This window comes from Lampris incognitus, chromosome 16 (genome assembly GCF_029633865.1).
Source record: "Lampris incognitus isolate fLamInc1 chromosome 16, fLamInc1.hap2, whole genome shotgun sequence".
NCBI classification, from domain to species: domain Eukaryota; kingdom Metazoa; phylum Chordata; class Actinopteri; order Lampriformes; family Lampridae; genus Lampris; species Lampris incognitus.
Window position 1 is genome coordinate 1,408,070 of NC_079226.1, and position 18,557 is coordinate 1,426,626.

Here is an 18,557-nt window from a genome sequence, read left to right on the forward strand (position 1 = left end):
GAGAGGAGTTTATGCTTCCTAACACAGATTTTTTCAGGTATTTACAATTAAGGGACTTTTTAACAAAACATAAAGAGTGGGATCGCGTGTTGGTGCCCACTCCAATTGAAGAGTTCTTGATAAAATTACAAACAGGGATCGGGGATAAGAAAGTCATAAGTCATGTTTACCAAATATTTTTAGGCTTGAATATGAATAATACATTGCAGATAAAAGGAAGACGGGAAACTGAAATGAATACAGATATACCACAGGACATGTGGGAAGAAATATGCACTGAAGCAAATCTAGTAACCAATTCAAATACATGGAGGGAATTCAAATGGAAGGTATCTATGAGATTCTTTCAGACATCAGAAATAGTGGCTAAAATGGGCCCAACACACTCAAATAAATGCTGGAGAAATTGTGGAACACAAATTGGCAACCATACCCACATATTTTGGACATGCCCTAAATTAAGAACATTTTGGGAAGAGGCATTTGAGGCACTTAAAGAAGTATTCCACCAAAACTTCACAAAAGATCCAAAGATGGCATTACTGGGATTAATGCCGGAAGGGATTGATGGAAGAGCTAAAAAAATACCTTTTACAAATAATACTAACAGCAGCAATTGAATGCATCACAATTAAGTGGTTAAAATCTGACCCCCCCCAACATGCAATTTATGGATTGAGAAAGAGTGGGAAACATATCAGATGGAACAAAATCTCTTTGAGACTTCAGAAAGATATATTTATTAAAAGGTGGAGCCCGGCCATGGCTATATTGAGACAGTGAAGTGTTCCAGACCCTTGTATACATTCTGTATCATACATGCGTCTCTATCTTCTCAATTCACCTCATCTGTCTATGCATATACACGCAGCCATACCACTACTCACATCCGTACAAAATTCCCCTCCCTGACCCTGACCCCTCCTTTCCTTTCTTGTGTATCTGTATAGCAGGTGTGTTTGTGTAGTGTGTGTAGTGTATCTGCATAGTAGGTGTGTTTGTGTAGTGTGTGTAGTGTATCTGTATAGCAGGTGTGTTTGTGTAGTGTGTGTAGTGTATCTGTATAGCAGGTGTGTTTGTGTACTGTGTGTAGTGTATCTGTATAGTATGTGTGTTTGTGTAGTGTGTGTAGTGTATCTGTATAGTAGGTGTGTTTGTGTAGTGTGTGTAGTGTATCTGTATAGCAGGTGTGTTTGTGTAGTGTGTGTAGTGTATCTGTATAGCAGGTGTGTTTGTGTAGTGTGTGTAGTGTATCTGTATAGTATGTGTGTTTGTGTAGTGTGTGTATTGTATCTGTACAGTAGGTGTGTTTGTGTAGTGTGTGTCGTGTGTGTGTGTCTGTGTTCTTACTTCCTGGCTGTAGTCGTGACTCGGATGCGTCTCTGTCCAGAGGAGTGTTGGTACTGAGTGACAAACTGGATTGCACCACGTCCACCCTGTGGGATTGGAGCGTTGTGCTGTGGGGTGGGGGTGGGGTGGGGGGTGTTAGGACAGACAGATAGAAAGAGAAGGAGACAGACAGAAACAGGGGGAGACAGACAGAAACAGAGGGAGACAGACAGACAGATCAAATAGTTGATATTGATCACAGCTGGATTAACTCCAAACCTGAACTCTCAAGTTTTTACATAAACAACATACAATTGCAGACTTGCTACTCACATTACAGACATACTACTCACATTACAGACATACTACTCACATCACAGACATACTACTCACATCACAGACATACGACTCACATTACAGACACACTACTCACATTACAGACATACTACTCACATCACAGACATACGACTCATATTACAGACACACTACTCACATTACAGACATACGACTCACATTACAGACATACTACTCACATCACAGACATACTACTCACATCACAGACATACGACTCACATTACAGACACACTACTCACATTACAGACATACTACTCACATCACAGACATACGACTCATATTACAGACACACTACTCACATTACAGACATACGACTCACATTACAGACATACTACTCACATTACAGACATACTACTCACATTACAGACATACTACTCACATCACAGACATACGACTCCCATTACAGACATACTACTCACATTACAGACATACTACTCACATCACAGACATACTACTCAAATCACAGACATACGACTCACATTACAGATATACTACTCACATCACAGACATACGACTCACATTACAGACACACTACTCACATTACAGATATACTACTCACATCACAGACATACGACTCATATTACAGACACACTACTCACATTACAGACATACGACTCACATTACAGACATACTACTCACATCACAGACTTGCTACTCACATTACAGACACACTACTCATATTACAGACACACTACTCATATTACAGACATACTACTCACATTACAGACATACTACTCATATTACAGACGTACTACTCACATTACAGACATACGACTCACATTACAGACTTGCTACTCACATTACAGACATACGACTCACATTACAGACATACTACTCACATTACAGACATACTACTCACATTACAGACATACTACTCACATTACAGACTTGCTACTCACATTACAGACATACTACTCACATCACAGACATACTACTCACATTACAGACGTACTACTCACATTACAGACTTGCTACTCACATTACAGACACACTACTCATATTACAGACATACTACTCACATTACAGACATACTACTCACATTACAGACATACTACTCACATTAGATTGCTACTCACATTACATTGCTACTCCCATTACAGACATACTACTCACATCACAGACATACTACTCACATTACAGACTTGCTACTCACATCACAGACTTGCTACTCACATCACAGACATACGACTCACATTACAGACTTGCTACTCACATCACAGACATACGACTCACATTACAGACTTGCTACTCACATTACAGACGTACTACTCACATTACAGACTTGCTACTCACATCACAGACATACGACTCACATTACAGACATACGACTCACATTACAGACATACGACTCACATTACAGACACACTACTCACATTACAGACTTGCTACTCACATCACAGACATACGACTCACATTAGACACTTGCTACTCACATTACAGACATGCGACTCACATTACAGACATACTACTCACATTACAGACTTGCTACTCACATTACAGACATACTACTCACATTACAGACATACTACTCACATTACAGACTTGCTACTCACATTACAGACATACTACTCACATCACAGACATACTACTCACATTACAGACTTGCTACTCACATCACAGACATACGACTCACATTAGACACTTGCTACTCACATTACAGACATGCGACTCGCATTACAGACATACTACTCACATTACAGACTTGCTACTCACATTACAGACATACTACTCACATTACAGACATACTACTCACATTACAGACTTGCTACTCACATTACAGACATACTACTCACATCACAGACATACTACTCACATTACAGACTTGCTACTCACATTAGAGTTACTATTCACATTAAAGACATATTACTCACATCACAGACATACTACTCACATTACAGACATATTACTCACATTACAGACATACGACTCACATTACAGACATACGACTCACATTACAGACATACGACTCACATTACAGACATACGACTCACATTACAGACATACTACTCACATTACAGACTTGCTACACACATTACAGACATACTACTCACATTACAGACATACGACTCACATTACAGACATACGACTCACATTACAGACATACTACTCACATTACAGACATACTACTCACATCACAGACATACGACTCACATTACAGACATACGACTCACATTACAGACTTGCTACTCACATTACAGACATACTACTCACATTACAGACATACGACTCACATTACAGACATACGACTCACATTACAGACATACTACTCACATTACAGACATACTACTCACATCACAGACATACGACTCACATTACAGACATACGACTCACATTACAGACTTGCTACTCACATTACAGACATACGACTCACATTACAGACATACGACTCACATTACAGACATACGACTCACATTACAGACTTGCTACTCACATTACAGACATACGACTCACATTACAGACATACTACTCACACCACAGACATACTACTCACATTACAGACTTGCTACTCACATTACAGACATACTACTCACATCACAGACATACTACTCACATTACAGACTTGCTACTCACATTACAGGCATACTACTCACACCACAGACATACTACTCACATTACAGACTTGCTACTCACATTACAGACATACTACTCACATTACAGACTTGCTACTCACATTACAGACATACTACTCACATCACAGACTTGCTACTCACATCACAGACGTACGACTCACATTACAGACGTACGACTCACATTACAGACTATGTAGATAACAGTTAACTTAGAGCATCAAGTCTGCAAGATGTTTTCACTGAGTCAGGTGACTATATGAGCAGACCTTACTGAGAGCATGTCTACATAAAGCTCTTTGTTCAGAAGAGGAGACTGACAGGTGACTATATGAGCAGACCTTACTGAGAGCATGTCTACATAAAGCTCTTTGTTCAGAAGAGGAGACTGACAGGTGACTATATGAGCAGACCTTACACAGAGCATGTCTACATAAAGCTCTTTGTTCAGAAGAGGAGACTGACAGGTGACTATATGAGCAGACCTTACTGACAGCATGTCTACATAAAGCTCTTTGTTCAGAAGAGGAGACTGACAGGTGACTATATGAGCAGACCTTACACAGAGCATGTCTACATAAAGCTCTTTGTTCAGAAGAGGAGACTGACTGGTGACTATATGAGCAGACCTTACACAGAGCATGTCTACATAAAGCTCTTTGTTCAGAAGAGGAGACTGACAGGTGACTATATGAGCAGACCTTACTGAGAGCATGTCTACATAAAGCTCTTTGTTCAGAAGAGGAGACTGACAGGTGACTATATGAGCAGACCTTACTGAGAGCATGTCTACATAAAGCTCTTTGTTCAGAAGAGGAGACTGACAGGTGACTATATGAGCAGACCTTACACAGAGCATGTCTACATAAAGCTCTTTGTTCAGAAGAGGAGACTGACAGGTGACTATACAAGCAGACCTTACTGAGAGCATGTCTACATAAAGCTCTTTGTTCAGAAGAGGAGACTGACAGGTGACTTATATGAGCAGACCTTACACAGAGCATGTCTACATAAAGCTCTTTGTTCAGAAGAGGAGACTGACAGGTGACTATATGAGCAGACCTTACTGAGAGCATGTCTACATAAAGCTCTTTGTTCAGAAGAGGAGACTGACAGGTGACTATATGAGCAGACCTTACACAGAGCATGTCTACATAAAGCTCTTTGTTCAGAAGATGAGACTGACTGGTGACTATATGAGCAGACCTTACTGAGAGCATGTCTACATAAAGCTCTTTGTTCAGAAGAGGAGACTGACAGGTGACTTATATGAGCAGACCTTACACAGAGCATGTCTACATAAAGCTCTTTGTTCAGAAGAGGAGACTGACAGGTGACTATATGAGCAGACCTTACTGAGAGCATGTCTACATAAAGCTCTTTGTTCAGAAGAGGAGACTGACAGGTGACTTATATGAGCAGACCTTACACAGAGCATGTCTACATAAAGCTCTTTGTTCAGAAGAGGAGACTGACAGGTGACTATATGAGCAGACCTTACACAGAGCATGTCTACATAAAGCTCTTTGTTCAGAAGAGGAGACTGACAGGTGACTATATGAGCAGACCTTACTGAGAGCATATCTACATAAAGCTCTTTGTTCAGAAGAGGAGACTGACAGGTGACTATATGAGCAGACCTTACTGAGAGCATGTCTACATAAAGCTCTTTGTTCAGAAGAGGAGACTGACAGGTGACTATATGAGCAGACCTTACACAGAGCATGTCTACATAAAGCTCTTTGTTCAGAAGAGGAGACTGACTGGTGACTATATGAGCAGACCTTACTGAGAGCATGTCTACATAAAGCTCTTTGTTCAGAAGAGGAGACTGACAGGTGACTATATGAGCAGACCTTACACAGAGCATGTCTACATAAAGCTCTTTGTTCAGAAGAGGAGACTGACAGGTGACTATATGAGCAGACCTTACTGAGAGCATGTCTACATAAAGCTCTTTGTTCAGAAGAGGAGACTGACAGGTGACTATATGAGCAGACCTTACTGAGAGCATGTCTACATAAAGCTCTTTGTTCAGAAGAGGAGACTGACAGGTGACTATATGAGCAGACCTTACACAGAGCATGTCTACATAAAGCTCTTTGTTCAGAAGAGGAGACTGACAGGTGACTATATGAGCAGACCTTACACAGAGCATGTCTACATAAAGCTCTTTGTTCAGAAGAGGAGACTGACAGGTGACTATATGAGCAGACCTTACTGAGAGCATGTCTACATAAAGCTCTTTGTTCAGAAGAGGAGACTGACAGGTGACTATATGAGCAGACCTTACTGAGAGCATGTCTACATAAAGCTCTTTGTTCAGAAGAGGAGACTGACAGGTGACTATATGAGCAGACCTTACACAGAGCATGTCTACATAAAGCTCTTTGTTCAGAAGAGGAGACTGACTGGTGACTATATGAGCAGACCTTACTGAGAGCATGTCTACATAAAGCTCTTTGTTCAGAAGAGGAGACTGACAGGTGACTATATGAGCAGACCTTACTGAGAGCATGTCTACATAAAGCTCTTTGTTCAGAAGAGGAGACTGACAGGTGACTATATGAGCAGACCTTACTGAGAGCATTTCTACATAAAGCTCTTTGTTCAGAAGAGGAGACTGACAGGTGACTATATGAGCAGACCTTACAGAGAGCATGTCTACATAAAGCTCTTTGTTCAGAAGAGGAGACTGACAGGTGACTATATGAGCAGACCTTACTGACAGCATTTCTACATAAAGCTCTTTGTTCAGAAGAGGAGACTGACAGGTGACTATATGAGCAGACCTTACACAGAGCATGTCTACATAAAGCTCTTTGTTCAGAAGAGGAGACTGACAGGTGACTATATGAGCAGACCTTACAGAGAGCATGTCTACATAAAGCTCTTTGTTCAGAAGAGGAGACTGACAGGTGACTATATGAGCAGACCTTACTGAGAGCATTTCTACATAAAGCTCTTTGTTCAGAAGAGGAGACTGACAGGTGACTATATGAGCAGACCTTACTGAGAGCATGTCTACATAAAGCTCTTTGTTCAGAAGAGGAGACTGACAGGTGACTATATGAGCAGACCTTACTGACAGCATGTCTACATAAAGCTCTTTGTTCAGAAGAGGAGACTGACAGGTGACTATATGAGCAGACCTTACACAGAGCATGTCTACATAAAGCTCTTTGTTCAGAAGATGAGACTGACTGGTGACTATATGAGCAGACCTTACAGAGAGCATGTCTACATAAAGCTCTTTGTTCAGAAGAGGAGACTGACAGGTGACTATATGAGCAGACCTTACACAGAGCATGTCTACATAAAGCTCTTTGTTCAGAAGAGGAGACTGACAGGTGACTATATGAGCAGACCTTACTGACAGCATGTCTACATAAAGCTCTTTGTTCAGAAGAGGAGACTGACAGGTGACTATATGAGCAGACCTTACACAGAGCATGTCTACATAAAGCTCTTTGTTCAGAAGAGGAGACTGACAGGTGACTATATGAGCAGACCTTACTAAGAGCATGTCTACATAAAGCTCTTTGTTCAGAAGAGGAGACTGACAGGTGACTATATGAGCAGACCTTACACAGAGCATGTCTACATAAAGCTCTTTGTTCAGAAGAGGAGACTGACAGGTGACTATATGAGCAGACCTTACTGAGAGCATGTCTACATAAAGCTCTTTGTTCAGAAGAGGAGACTGACAGGTGACTTATATGAGCAGACCTTACACAGAGCATGTCTACATAAAGCTCTTTGTTCAGAAGAGGAGACTGACAGGTGACTATATGAGCAGACCTTACACAGAGCATGTCTACATAAAGCTCTTTGTTCAGAAGAGGAGACTGACAGGTGACTATATGAGCAGACCTTACTGAGAGCATATCTACATAAAGCTCTTTGTTCAGAAGAGGAGACTGACAGGTGACTATATGAGCAGACCTTACTGAGAGCATGTCTACATAAAGCTCTTTGTTCAGAAGAGGAGACTGACAGGTGACTATATGAGCAGACCTTACACAGAGCATGTCTACATAAAGCTCTTTGTTCAGAAGAGGAGACTGACTGGTGACTATATGAGCAGACCTTACTGAGAGCATGTCTACATAAAGCTCTTTGTTCAGAAGAGGAGACTGACAGGTGACTATATGAGCAGACCTTACACAGAGCATGTCTACATAAAGCTCTTTGTTCAGAAGAGGAGACTGACAGGTGACTATATGAGCAGACCTTACTGAGAGCATGTCTACATAAAGCTCTTTGTTCAGAAGAGGAGACTGACAGGTGACTATATGAGCAGACCTTACTGAGAGCATGTCTACATAAAGCTCTTTGTTCAGAAGAGGAGACTGACAGGTGACTATATGAGCAGACCTTACACAGAGCATGTCTACATAAAGCTCTTTGTTCAGAAGAGGAGACTGACAGGTGACTATATGAGCAGACCTTACACAGAGCATGTCTACATAAAGCTCTTTGTTCAGAAGAGGAGACTGACAGGTGACTATATGAGCAGACCTTACTGAGAGCATGTCTACATAAAGCTCTTTGTTCAGAAGAGGAGACTGACAGGTGACTATATGAGCAGACCTTACTGAGAGCATGTCTACATAAAGCTCTTTGTTCAGAAGAGGAGACTGACAGGTGACTATATGAGCAGACCTTACACAGAGCATGTCTACATAAAGCTCTTTGTTCAGAAGAGGAGACTGACTGGTGACTATATGAGCAGACCTTACTGAGAGCATGTCTACATAAAGCTCTTTGTTCAGAAGAGGAGACTGACAGGTGACTATATGAGCAGACCTTACTGAGAGCATGTCTACATAAAGCTCTTTGTTCAGAAGAGGAGACTGACAGGTGACTATATGAGCAGACCTTACTGAGAGCATTTCTACATAAAGCTCTTTGTTCAGAAGAGGAGACTGACAGGTGACTATATGAGCAGACCTTACAGAGAGCATGTCTACATAAAGCTCTTTGTTCAGAAGAGGAGACTGACAGGTGACTATATGAGCAGACCTTACTGACAGCATTTCTACATAAAGCTCTTTGTTCAGAAGAGGAGACTGACAGGTGACTATATGAGCAGACCTTACACAGAGCATGTCTACATAAAGCTCTTTGTTCAGAAGAGGAGACTGACAGGTGACTATATGAGCAGACCTTACAGAGAGCATGTCTACATAAAGCTCTTTGTTCAGAAGAGGAGACTGACAGGTGACTATATGAGCAGACCTTACTGAGAGCATTTCTACATAAAGCTCTTTGTTCAGAAGAGGAGACTGACAGGTGACTATATGAGCAGACCTTACTGAGAGCATGTCTACATAAAGCTCTTTGTTCAGAAGAGGAGACTGACAGGTGACTATATGAGCAGACCTTACTGACAGCATGTCTACATAAAGCTCTTTGTTCAGAAGAGGAGACTGACAGGTGACTATATGAGCAGACCTTACACAGAGCATGTCTACATAAAGCTCTTTGTTCAGAAGATGAGACTGACTGGTGACTATATGAGCAGACCTTACAGAGAGCATGTCTACATAAAGCTCTTTGTTCAGAAGAGGAGACTGACAGGTGACTATATGAGCAGACCTTACACAGAGCATGTCTACATAAAGCTCTTTGTTCAGAAGAGGAGACTGACAGGTGACTATATGAGCAGACCTTACTGACAGCATGTCTACATAAAGCTCTTTGTTCAGAAGAGGAGACTGACAGGTGACTATATGAGCAGACCTTACACAGAGCATGTCTACATAAAGCTCTTTGTTCAGAAGAGGAGACTGACAGGTGACTATATGAGCAGACCTTACTAAGAGCATGTCTACATAAAGCTCTTTGTTCAGAAGAGGAGACTGACAGGTGACTATATGAGCAGACCTTACACAGAGCATGTCTACATAAAGCTCTTTGTTCAGAAGAGGAGACTGACAGGTGACTATATGAGCAGACCTTACTGAGAGCATGTCTACATAAAGCTCTTTGTTCAGAAGAGGAGACTGACAGGTGACTATATGAGCAGACCTTACACAGAGCATGTCTACATAAAGCTCTTTGTTCAGAAGAGGAGACTGACAGGTGACTATATGAGCAGACCTTACTGAGAGCATGTCTACATAAAGCTCTTTGTTCAGAAGAGGAGACTGACAGGTGACTATATGAGCAGACCTTACTGAGAGCATGTCTACATAAAGCTCTTTGTTCAGAAGAGGAGACTGACAGGTGACTATATGAGCAGACCTTACACAGAGCATGTCTACATAAAGCTCTTTGTTCAGAAGAGGAGACTGACAGGTGACTATATGAGCAGACCTTACACAGAGCATGTCTACATAAAGCTCTTTGTTCAGAAGAGGAGACTGACAGGTGACTATATGAGCAGACCTTACACAGAGCATTTCTACATAAAGCTCTTTGTTCAGAAGAGGAGACTGACAGGTGACTATATGAGCAGACCTTACTGACAGCATGTCTACATAAAGCTCTTTGTTCAGAAGAGGAGACTGACAGGTGACTATATGAGCAGACCTTACTGAGAGCATGTCTACATAAAGCTCTTTGTTCAGAAGAGGAGACTGACAGGTGACTATATGAGCAGACCTTACTGAGAGCATGTCTACATAAAGCTCTTTGTTCAGAAGAGGAGACTGACAGGTGACTATATGAGCAGACCTTACTGAGAGCATTTCTACATAAAGCTCTTTGTTCAGAAGAGGAGACTGACAGGTGACTATATGAGCAGACCTTACTGAGAGCATTTCTACATAAAGCTCTTTGTTCAGAAGAGGAGACTGACAGGTGACTATATGAGCAGACCTTACTGAGAGCATGTCTACATAAAGCTCTTTGTTCAGAAGAGGAGACTGACAGGTGACTATATGAGCAGACCTTACTAAGAGCATGTCTACATAAAGCTCTTTGTTCAGAAGAGGAGACTGACAGGTGACTATATGAGCAGACCTTACTAAGAGCATGTCTACATAAAGCTCTTTGTTCAGAAGAGGAGACTGACAGGTGACTATATGAGCAGACCTTACACAGAGCATGTCTACATAAAGCTCTTTGTTCAGAAGAGGAGACTGACAGGTGACTATATGAGCAGACCTTACAGAGAGCATGTCTACATAAAGCTCTTTGTTCAGAAGAGGAGACTGACAGGTGACTATATGAGCAGACCTTACTGAGAGCATTTCTACATAAAGCTCTTTGTTCAGAAGAGGAGACTGACAGGTGACTATATGAGCAGACCTTACACAGAGCATGTCTACATAAAGCTCTTTGTTCAGAAGAGGAGACTGACTGGTGACTATATGAGCAGACCTTACACAGAGCATGTCTACATAAAGCTCTTTGTTCAGAAGAGGAGACTGACAGGTGACTATATGAGCAGACCTTACACAGAGCATGTCTACATAAAGCTCTTTGTTCAGAAGAGGAGACTGACAGGTGACTATATGAGCAGACCTTACTGAGAGCATGTCTACATAAAGCTCTTTGTTCAGAAGAGGAGACTGACTGGTGACTATATGAGCAGACCTTACACAGAGCATGTCTACATAAAGCTCTTTGTTCAGAAGAGGAGACTGACAGGTGACTATATGAGCAGACCTTACACAGAGCATGTCTACATAAAGCTCTTTGTTCAGAAGAGGAGACTGACAGGTGACTATATGAGCAGACCTTACTGAGAGCATGTCTACATAAAGCTCTTTGTTCAGAAGAGGAGACTGACAGGTGACTATATGAGCAGACCTTACTGAGAGCATGTCTACATAAAGCTCTTTGTTCAGAAGAGGAGACTGACTGGTGACTATATGAGCAGACCTTACACAGAGCATGTCTACATAAAGCTCTTTGTTCAGAAGAGGAGACTGACAGGTGACTATATGAGCAGACCTTACACAGAGCATGTCTACATAAAGCTCTTTGTTCAGAAGAGGAGACTGACAGGTGACTATATGAGCAGACCTTACAGAGAGCATGTCTACATAAAGCTCTTTGTTCAGAAGAGGAGACTGACAGGTGACTATATGAGCAGACCTTACTGAGAGCATGTCTACATAAAGCTCTTTGTTCAGAAGAGGAGACTGACAGGTGACTATATGAGCAGACCTTACACAGAGCATGTCTACATAAAGCTCTTTGTTCAGAAGAGGAGACTGACAGGTGACTATATGAGCAGACCTTACTGACAGCATTTCTACATAAAGCTCTTTGTTCAGAAGAGGAGACTGACAGGTGACTATATGAGCAGACCTTACAGAGAGCATGTCTACATAAAGCTCTTTGTTCAGAAGAGGAGACTGACAGGTGACTATATGAGCAGACCTTACTGAGAGCATGTCTACATAAAGCTCTTTGTTCAGAAGAGGAGACTGACAGGTGACTATATGAGCAGACCTTACACAGAGCATGTCTACATAAAGCTCTTTGTTCAGAAGAGGAGACTGACAGGTGACTATATGAGCAGACCTTACACAGAGCATGTCTACATAAAGCTCTTTGTTCAGAAGAGGAGACTGACAGGTGACTATATGAGCAGACCTTACTGAGAGCATTTCTACATAAAGCTCTTTGTTCAGAAGAGGAGACTGACTGGTGACTATATGAGCAGACCTTACACAGAGCATGTCTACATAAAGCTCTTTGTTCAGAAGAGGAGACTGACAGGTGACTATATGAGCAGACCTTACTGACAGCATTTCTACATAAAGCTCTTTGTTCAGAAGAGGAGACTGACAGGTGACTATATGAGCAGACCTTACTGACAGCATTTCTACATAAAGCTCTTTGTTCAGAAGAGGAGACTGACAGGTGACTATATGAGCAGACCTTACTGAGAGCATGTCTACATAAAGCTCTTTGTTCAGAAGAGGAGACTGACAGGTGACTATATGAGCAGACCTTACTGAGAGCATGTCTACATAAAGCTCTTTGTTCAGAAGAGGAGACTGACAGGTGACTATATGAGCAGACCTTACACAGAGCATGTCTACATAAAGCTCTTTGTTCAGAAGAGGAGACTGACAGGTGACTATATGAGCAGACCTTACACAGAGCATGTCTACATAAAGCTCTTTGTTCAGAAGAGGAGACTGACAGGTGACTATATGAGCAGACCTTACTGACAGCATTTCTACATAAAGCTCTTTGTTCAGAAGAGGAGACTGACAGGTGACTATATGAGCAGACCTTACACAGAGCATGTCTACATAAAGCTCTTTGTTCAGAAGAGGAGACTGACAGGTGACTATATGAGCAGACCTTACACAGAGCATGTCTACATAAAGCTCTTTGTTCAGAAGAGGAGACTGACAGGTGACTATATGAGCAGACCTTACTGACAGCATGTCTACATAAAGCTCTTTGTTCAGAAGAGGAGACTGACAGGTGACTTATATGAGCAGACCTTACACAGAGCATGTCTACATAAAGCTCTTTGTTCAGAAGAGGAGACTGACAGGTGACTATATGAGCAGACCTTACTGACAGCATGTCTACATAAAGCTCTTTGTTCAGAAGAGGAGACTGACAGGTGACTATATGAGTAGACCTTACACAGAGCATGTCTACATAAAGCTCTTTGTTCAGAAGAGGAGACTGACAGGTGACTATATGAGCAGACCTTACTGAGAGCATGTCTACATAAAGCTCTTTGTTCAGAAGAGGAGACTGACAGGTGACTATACAAGCAGACCTTACTGAGAGCATGTCTACATAAAGCTCTTTGTTCAGAAGAGGAGACTGACAGGTGACTATATGAGCAGACCTTACACAGAGCATGTCTACATAAAGCTCTTTGTTCAGAAGAGGAGACTGACAGGTGACTATATGAGCAGACCTTACTGAGAGCATGTCTACATAAAGCTCTTTGTTCAGAAGAGGAGACTGACAGGTGACTATATGAGCAGACCTTACTGACAGCATGTCTACATAAAGCTCTTTGTTCAGAAGAGGAGACTGACAGGTGACTATATGAGCAGACCTTACTGACAGCATGTCTACATAAAGCTCTTTGTTCAGAAGAGGAGACTGACAGGTGACTATATGAGCAGACCTTACTGAGAGCATGTCTACATAAAGCTCTTTGTTCAGAAGAGGAGACTGACAGGTGACTATATGAGCAGACCTTACTGAGAGCATGTCTACATAAAGCTCTTTGTTCAGAAGAGGAGACTGACAGGTGACTATATGAGCAGACCTTACACAGAGCATGTCTACATAAAGCTCTTTGTTCAGAAGAGGAGACTGACAGGTGACTATATGAGCAGACCTTACTGAGAGCATGTCTACATAAAGCTCTTTGTTCAGAAGAGGAGACTGACAGGTGACTATATGAGCAGACCTTACACAGAGCATGTCTACATAAAGCTCTTTGTTCAGAAGAGACTGACAGGTGACTATATGAGCAGACCTTACTGACAGCATTTCTACATAAAGCTCTTTGTTCAGAAGAGGAGACTGACAGGTGACTATATGAGCAGACCTTACTGACAGCATGTCTACATAAAGCTCTTTGTTCAGAAGAGGAGACTGACAGGTGACTATATGAGCAGACCTTACTGAGAGCATGTCTACATAAAGCTCTTTGTTCAGAAGAGGAGACTGACTGGTGACTATATGAGCAGACCTTACTGAGAGCATGTCTACATAAAGCTCTTTGTTCAGAAGAGGAGACTGACAGGTGACTATATGAGCAGACCTTACACAGAGCATGTCTACATAAAGCTCTTTGTTCAGAAGAGGAGACTGACAGGTGACTATATGAGCAGACCTTACACAGAGCATGTCTACATAAAGCTCTTTGTTCAGAAGAGGAGACTGACAGGTGACTATATGAGCAGACCTTACACAGAGCATGTCTACATAAAGCTCTTTGTTCAGAAGAGGAGACTGACAGGTGACTATATGAGCAGACCTTACACAGAGCATGTCTACATAAAGCTCTTTGTTCAGAAGAGGAGACTGACAGGTGACTATATGAGCAGACCTTACTGAGAGCATGTCTACATAAAGCTCTTTGTTCAGAAGAGGAGACTGACAGGTGACTATATGAGCAGACCTTACACAGAGCATGTCTACATAAAGCTCTTTGTTCAGAAGAGGAGACTGACAGGTGACTATATGAGCAGACCTTACTGAGAGCATGTCTACATAAAGCTCTTTGTTCAGAAGAGGAGACTGACAGGTGACTATATGAGCAGACCTTACTGACAGCATTTCTACATAAAGCTCTTTGTTCAGAAGAGGAGACTGACAGGTGACTATATGAGCAGACCTTACTGAGAGCATGTCTACATAAAGCTCTTTGTTCAGAAGAGGAGACTGACAGGTGACTATACAAGCAGACCTTACTGAGAGCATGTCTACATAAAGCTCTTTGTTCAGAAGAGGAGACTGACAGGTGACTATATGAGCAGACCTTACACAGAGCATGTCTACATAAAGCTCTTTGTTCAGAAGAGGAGACTGACAGGTGACTATATGAGCAGACCTTACTGAGAGCATGTCTACATAAAGCTCTTTGTTCAGAAGAGGAGACTGACAGGTGACTATATGAGCAGACCTTACTGACAGCATGTCTACATAAAGCTCTTTGTTCAGAAGAGGAGACTGACAGGTGACTATATGAGCAGACCTTACTGACAGCATGTCTACATAAAGCTCTTTGTTCAGAAGAGGAGACTGACAGGTGACTATATGAGCAGACCTTACTGAGAGCATGTCTACATAAAGCTCTTTGTTCAGAAGAGGAGACTGACAGGTGACTATATGAGCAGACCTTACTGACAGCATTTCTACATAAAGCTCTTTGTTCAGAAGAGGAGACTGACAGGTGACTATATGAGCAGACCTTACACAGAGCATGTCTACATAAAGCTCTTTGTTCAGAAGAGGAGACTGACAGGTGACTATATGAGCAGACCTTACACAGAGCATGTCTACATAAAGCTCTTTGTTCAGAAGAGGAGACTGACAGGTGACTATATGAGCAGACCTTACTGAGAGCATGTCTACATAAAGCTCTTTGTTCAGAAGAGGAGACTGACAGGTGACTATATGAGCAGACCTTACTGAGAGCATGTCTACATAAAGCTCTTTGTTCAGAAGAGGAGACTGACAGGTGACTATATGAGCAGACCTTACACAGAGCATGTCTACATAAAGCTCTTTGTTCAGAAGAGACTGACAGGTGACTATATGAGCAGACCTTACTGAGAGCATTTCTACATAAAGCTCTTTGTTCAGAAGAGGAGACTGACAGGTGACTATATGAGCAGACCTTACTGACAGCATTTCTACATAAAGCTCTTTGTTCAGAAGAGGAGACTGACAGGTGACTATATGAGCAGACCTTACTGACAGCATGTCTACATAAAGCTCTTTGTTCAGAAGAGGAGACTGACAGGTGACTATATGAGCAGACCTTACTGACAGCATGTCTACATAAAGCTCTTTGTTCAGAAGAGGAGACTGACAGGTGACTATATGAGCAGACCTTACTGAGAGCATATCTACATAAAGCTCTTTGTTCAGAAGAGGAGACTGACTGGTGACTATATGAGCAGACCTTACACAGAGCATGTCTACATAAAGCTCTTTGTTCAGAAGAGGAGACTGACAGGTGACTATATGAGCAGACCTTACTAGGAGCATGTCTACATAAAGCTCTTTGTTCAGAAGAGGAGACTGACAGGTGACTATATGAGCAGACCTTACACAGAGCATGTCTACATAAAGCTCTTTGTTCAGAAGAGGAGACTGACAGGTGACTATATGAGCAGACCTTACTGAGAGCATTTCTACATAAAGCTCTTTGTTCAGAAGAGGAGACTGACAGGTGACTATATGAGCAGACCTTACACAGAGCATGTCTACATAAAGCTCTTTGTTCAGAAGAGGAGACTGACAGGTGACTATATGAGCAGACCTTACACAGAGCATGTCTACATAAAGCTCTTTGTTCAGAAGAGGAGACTGACAGGTGACTATATGAGCAGACCTTACTGACAGCATTTCTACATAAAGCTCTTTGTTCAGAAGAGGAGACTGACAGGTGACTATATGAGCAGACCTTACACAGAGCATGTCTACATAAAGCTCTTTGTTCAGAAGAGGAGACTGACAGGTGACTATATGAGCAGACCTTACTGAGAGCATGTCTACATAAAGCTCTTTGTTCAGAAGAGGAGACTGACAGGTGACTATATGAGCAGACCTTACACAGAGCATGTCTACATAAAGCTCTTTGTTCAGAAGAGGAGACTGACAGGTGACTATATGAGCAGACCTTACACAGAGCATGTCTACATAAAGCTCTTTGTTCAGAAGAGGAGACTGACAGGTGACTATATGAGCAGACCTTACTGAGAGCATGTCTACATAAAGCTCTTTGTTCAGAAGAGGAGACTGACAGGTGACTATATGAGCAGACCTTACACAGAGCATGTCTACATAAAGCTCTTTGTTCAGAAGAGGAGACTGACAGGTGACTATATGAGCAGACCTTACTGAGAGCATGTCTACATAAAGCTCTTTGTTCAGAAGAGGAGACTGACAGGTGACTATATGAGCAGACCTTACTGAGAGCATGTCTACATAAAGCTCTTTGTTCAGAAGAGGAGACTGACAGGTGACTATATGAGCAGACCTTACTGACAGCATTTCTACATAAAGCTCTTTGTTCAGAAGAGGAGACTGACAGGTGACTATATGAGCAGACCTTACACAGAGCATGTCTACATAAAGCTCTTTGTTCAGAAGAGGAGACTGACAGGTGACTATATGAGCAGACCTTACACAGAGCATGTCTACATAAAGCTCTTTGTTCAGAAGAGGAGACTGACAGGTGACTATATGAGCAGACCTTACACAGAGCATGTCTACATAAAGCTCTTTGTTCAGAAGAGGAGACTGACAGGTGACTATATGAGCAGACCTTACTGAGAGCATGTCTACATAAAGCTCTTTGTTCAGAAGAGGAGACTGACAGGTGACTATATGAGCAGACCTTACTGACAGCATGTCTACATAAAGCTCTTTGTTCAGAAGAGGAGACTGACTGGTGACTATATGAGCAGACCTTACAGAGAGCATGTCTACATAAAGCTCTTTGTTCAGAAGAGGAGACTGACAGGTGACTATATGAGCAGACCTTACTGACAGCATGTCTACATAAAGCTCTTTGTTCAGAAGAGGAGACTGACTGGTGACTATATGAGCAGACCTTACTGACAGCATGTCTACATAAAGCTCTTTGTTCAGAAGAGGAGACTGACTGGTGACTATATGAGCAGA

The 18,557-nt window shown here is 42.0% G+C and overlaps 1 protein-coding gene across 1 annotated transcript in view; it reads right to left on the reverse strand.

The window, feature by feature from the left end:
* The window catches only part of sec23a (Sec23 homolog A, coat complex II component), a 108,226-nt gene that overhangs the window by 36,368 nt on the left and 53,301 nt on the right, over positions 1 to 18,557 (reverse strand). Inside the window, exon 13 of the mRNA XM_056295864.1 lies at positions 1,351 to 1,457. Within this exon, the coding sequence (XP_056151839.1) occupies positions 1,351 to 1,457 (107 nt within the window). The remainder of the gene's footprint in view (positions 1 to 1,350; positions 1,458 to 18,557) is intronic.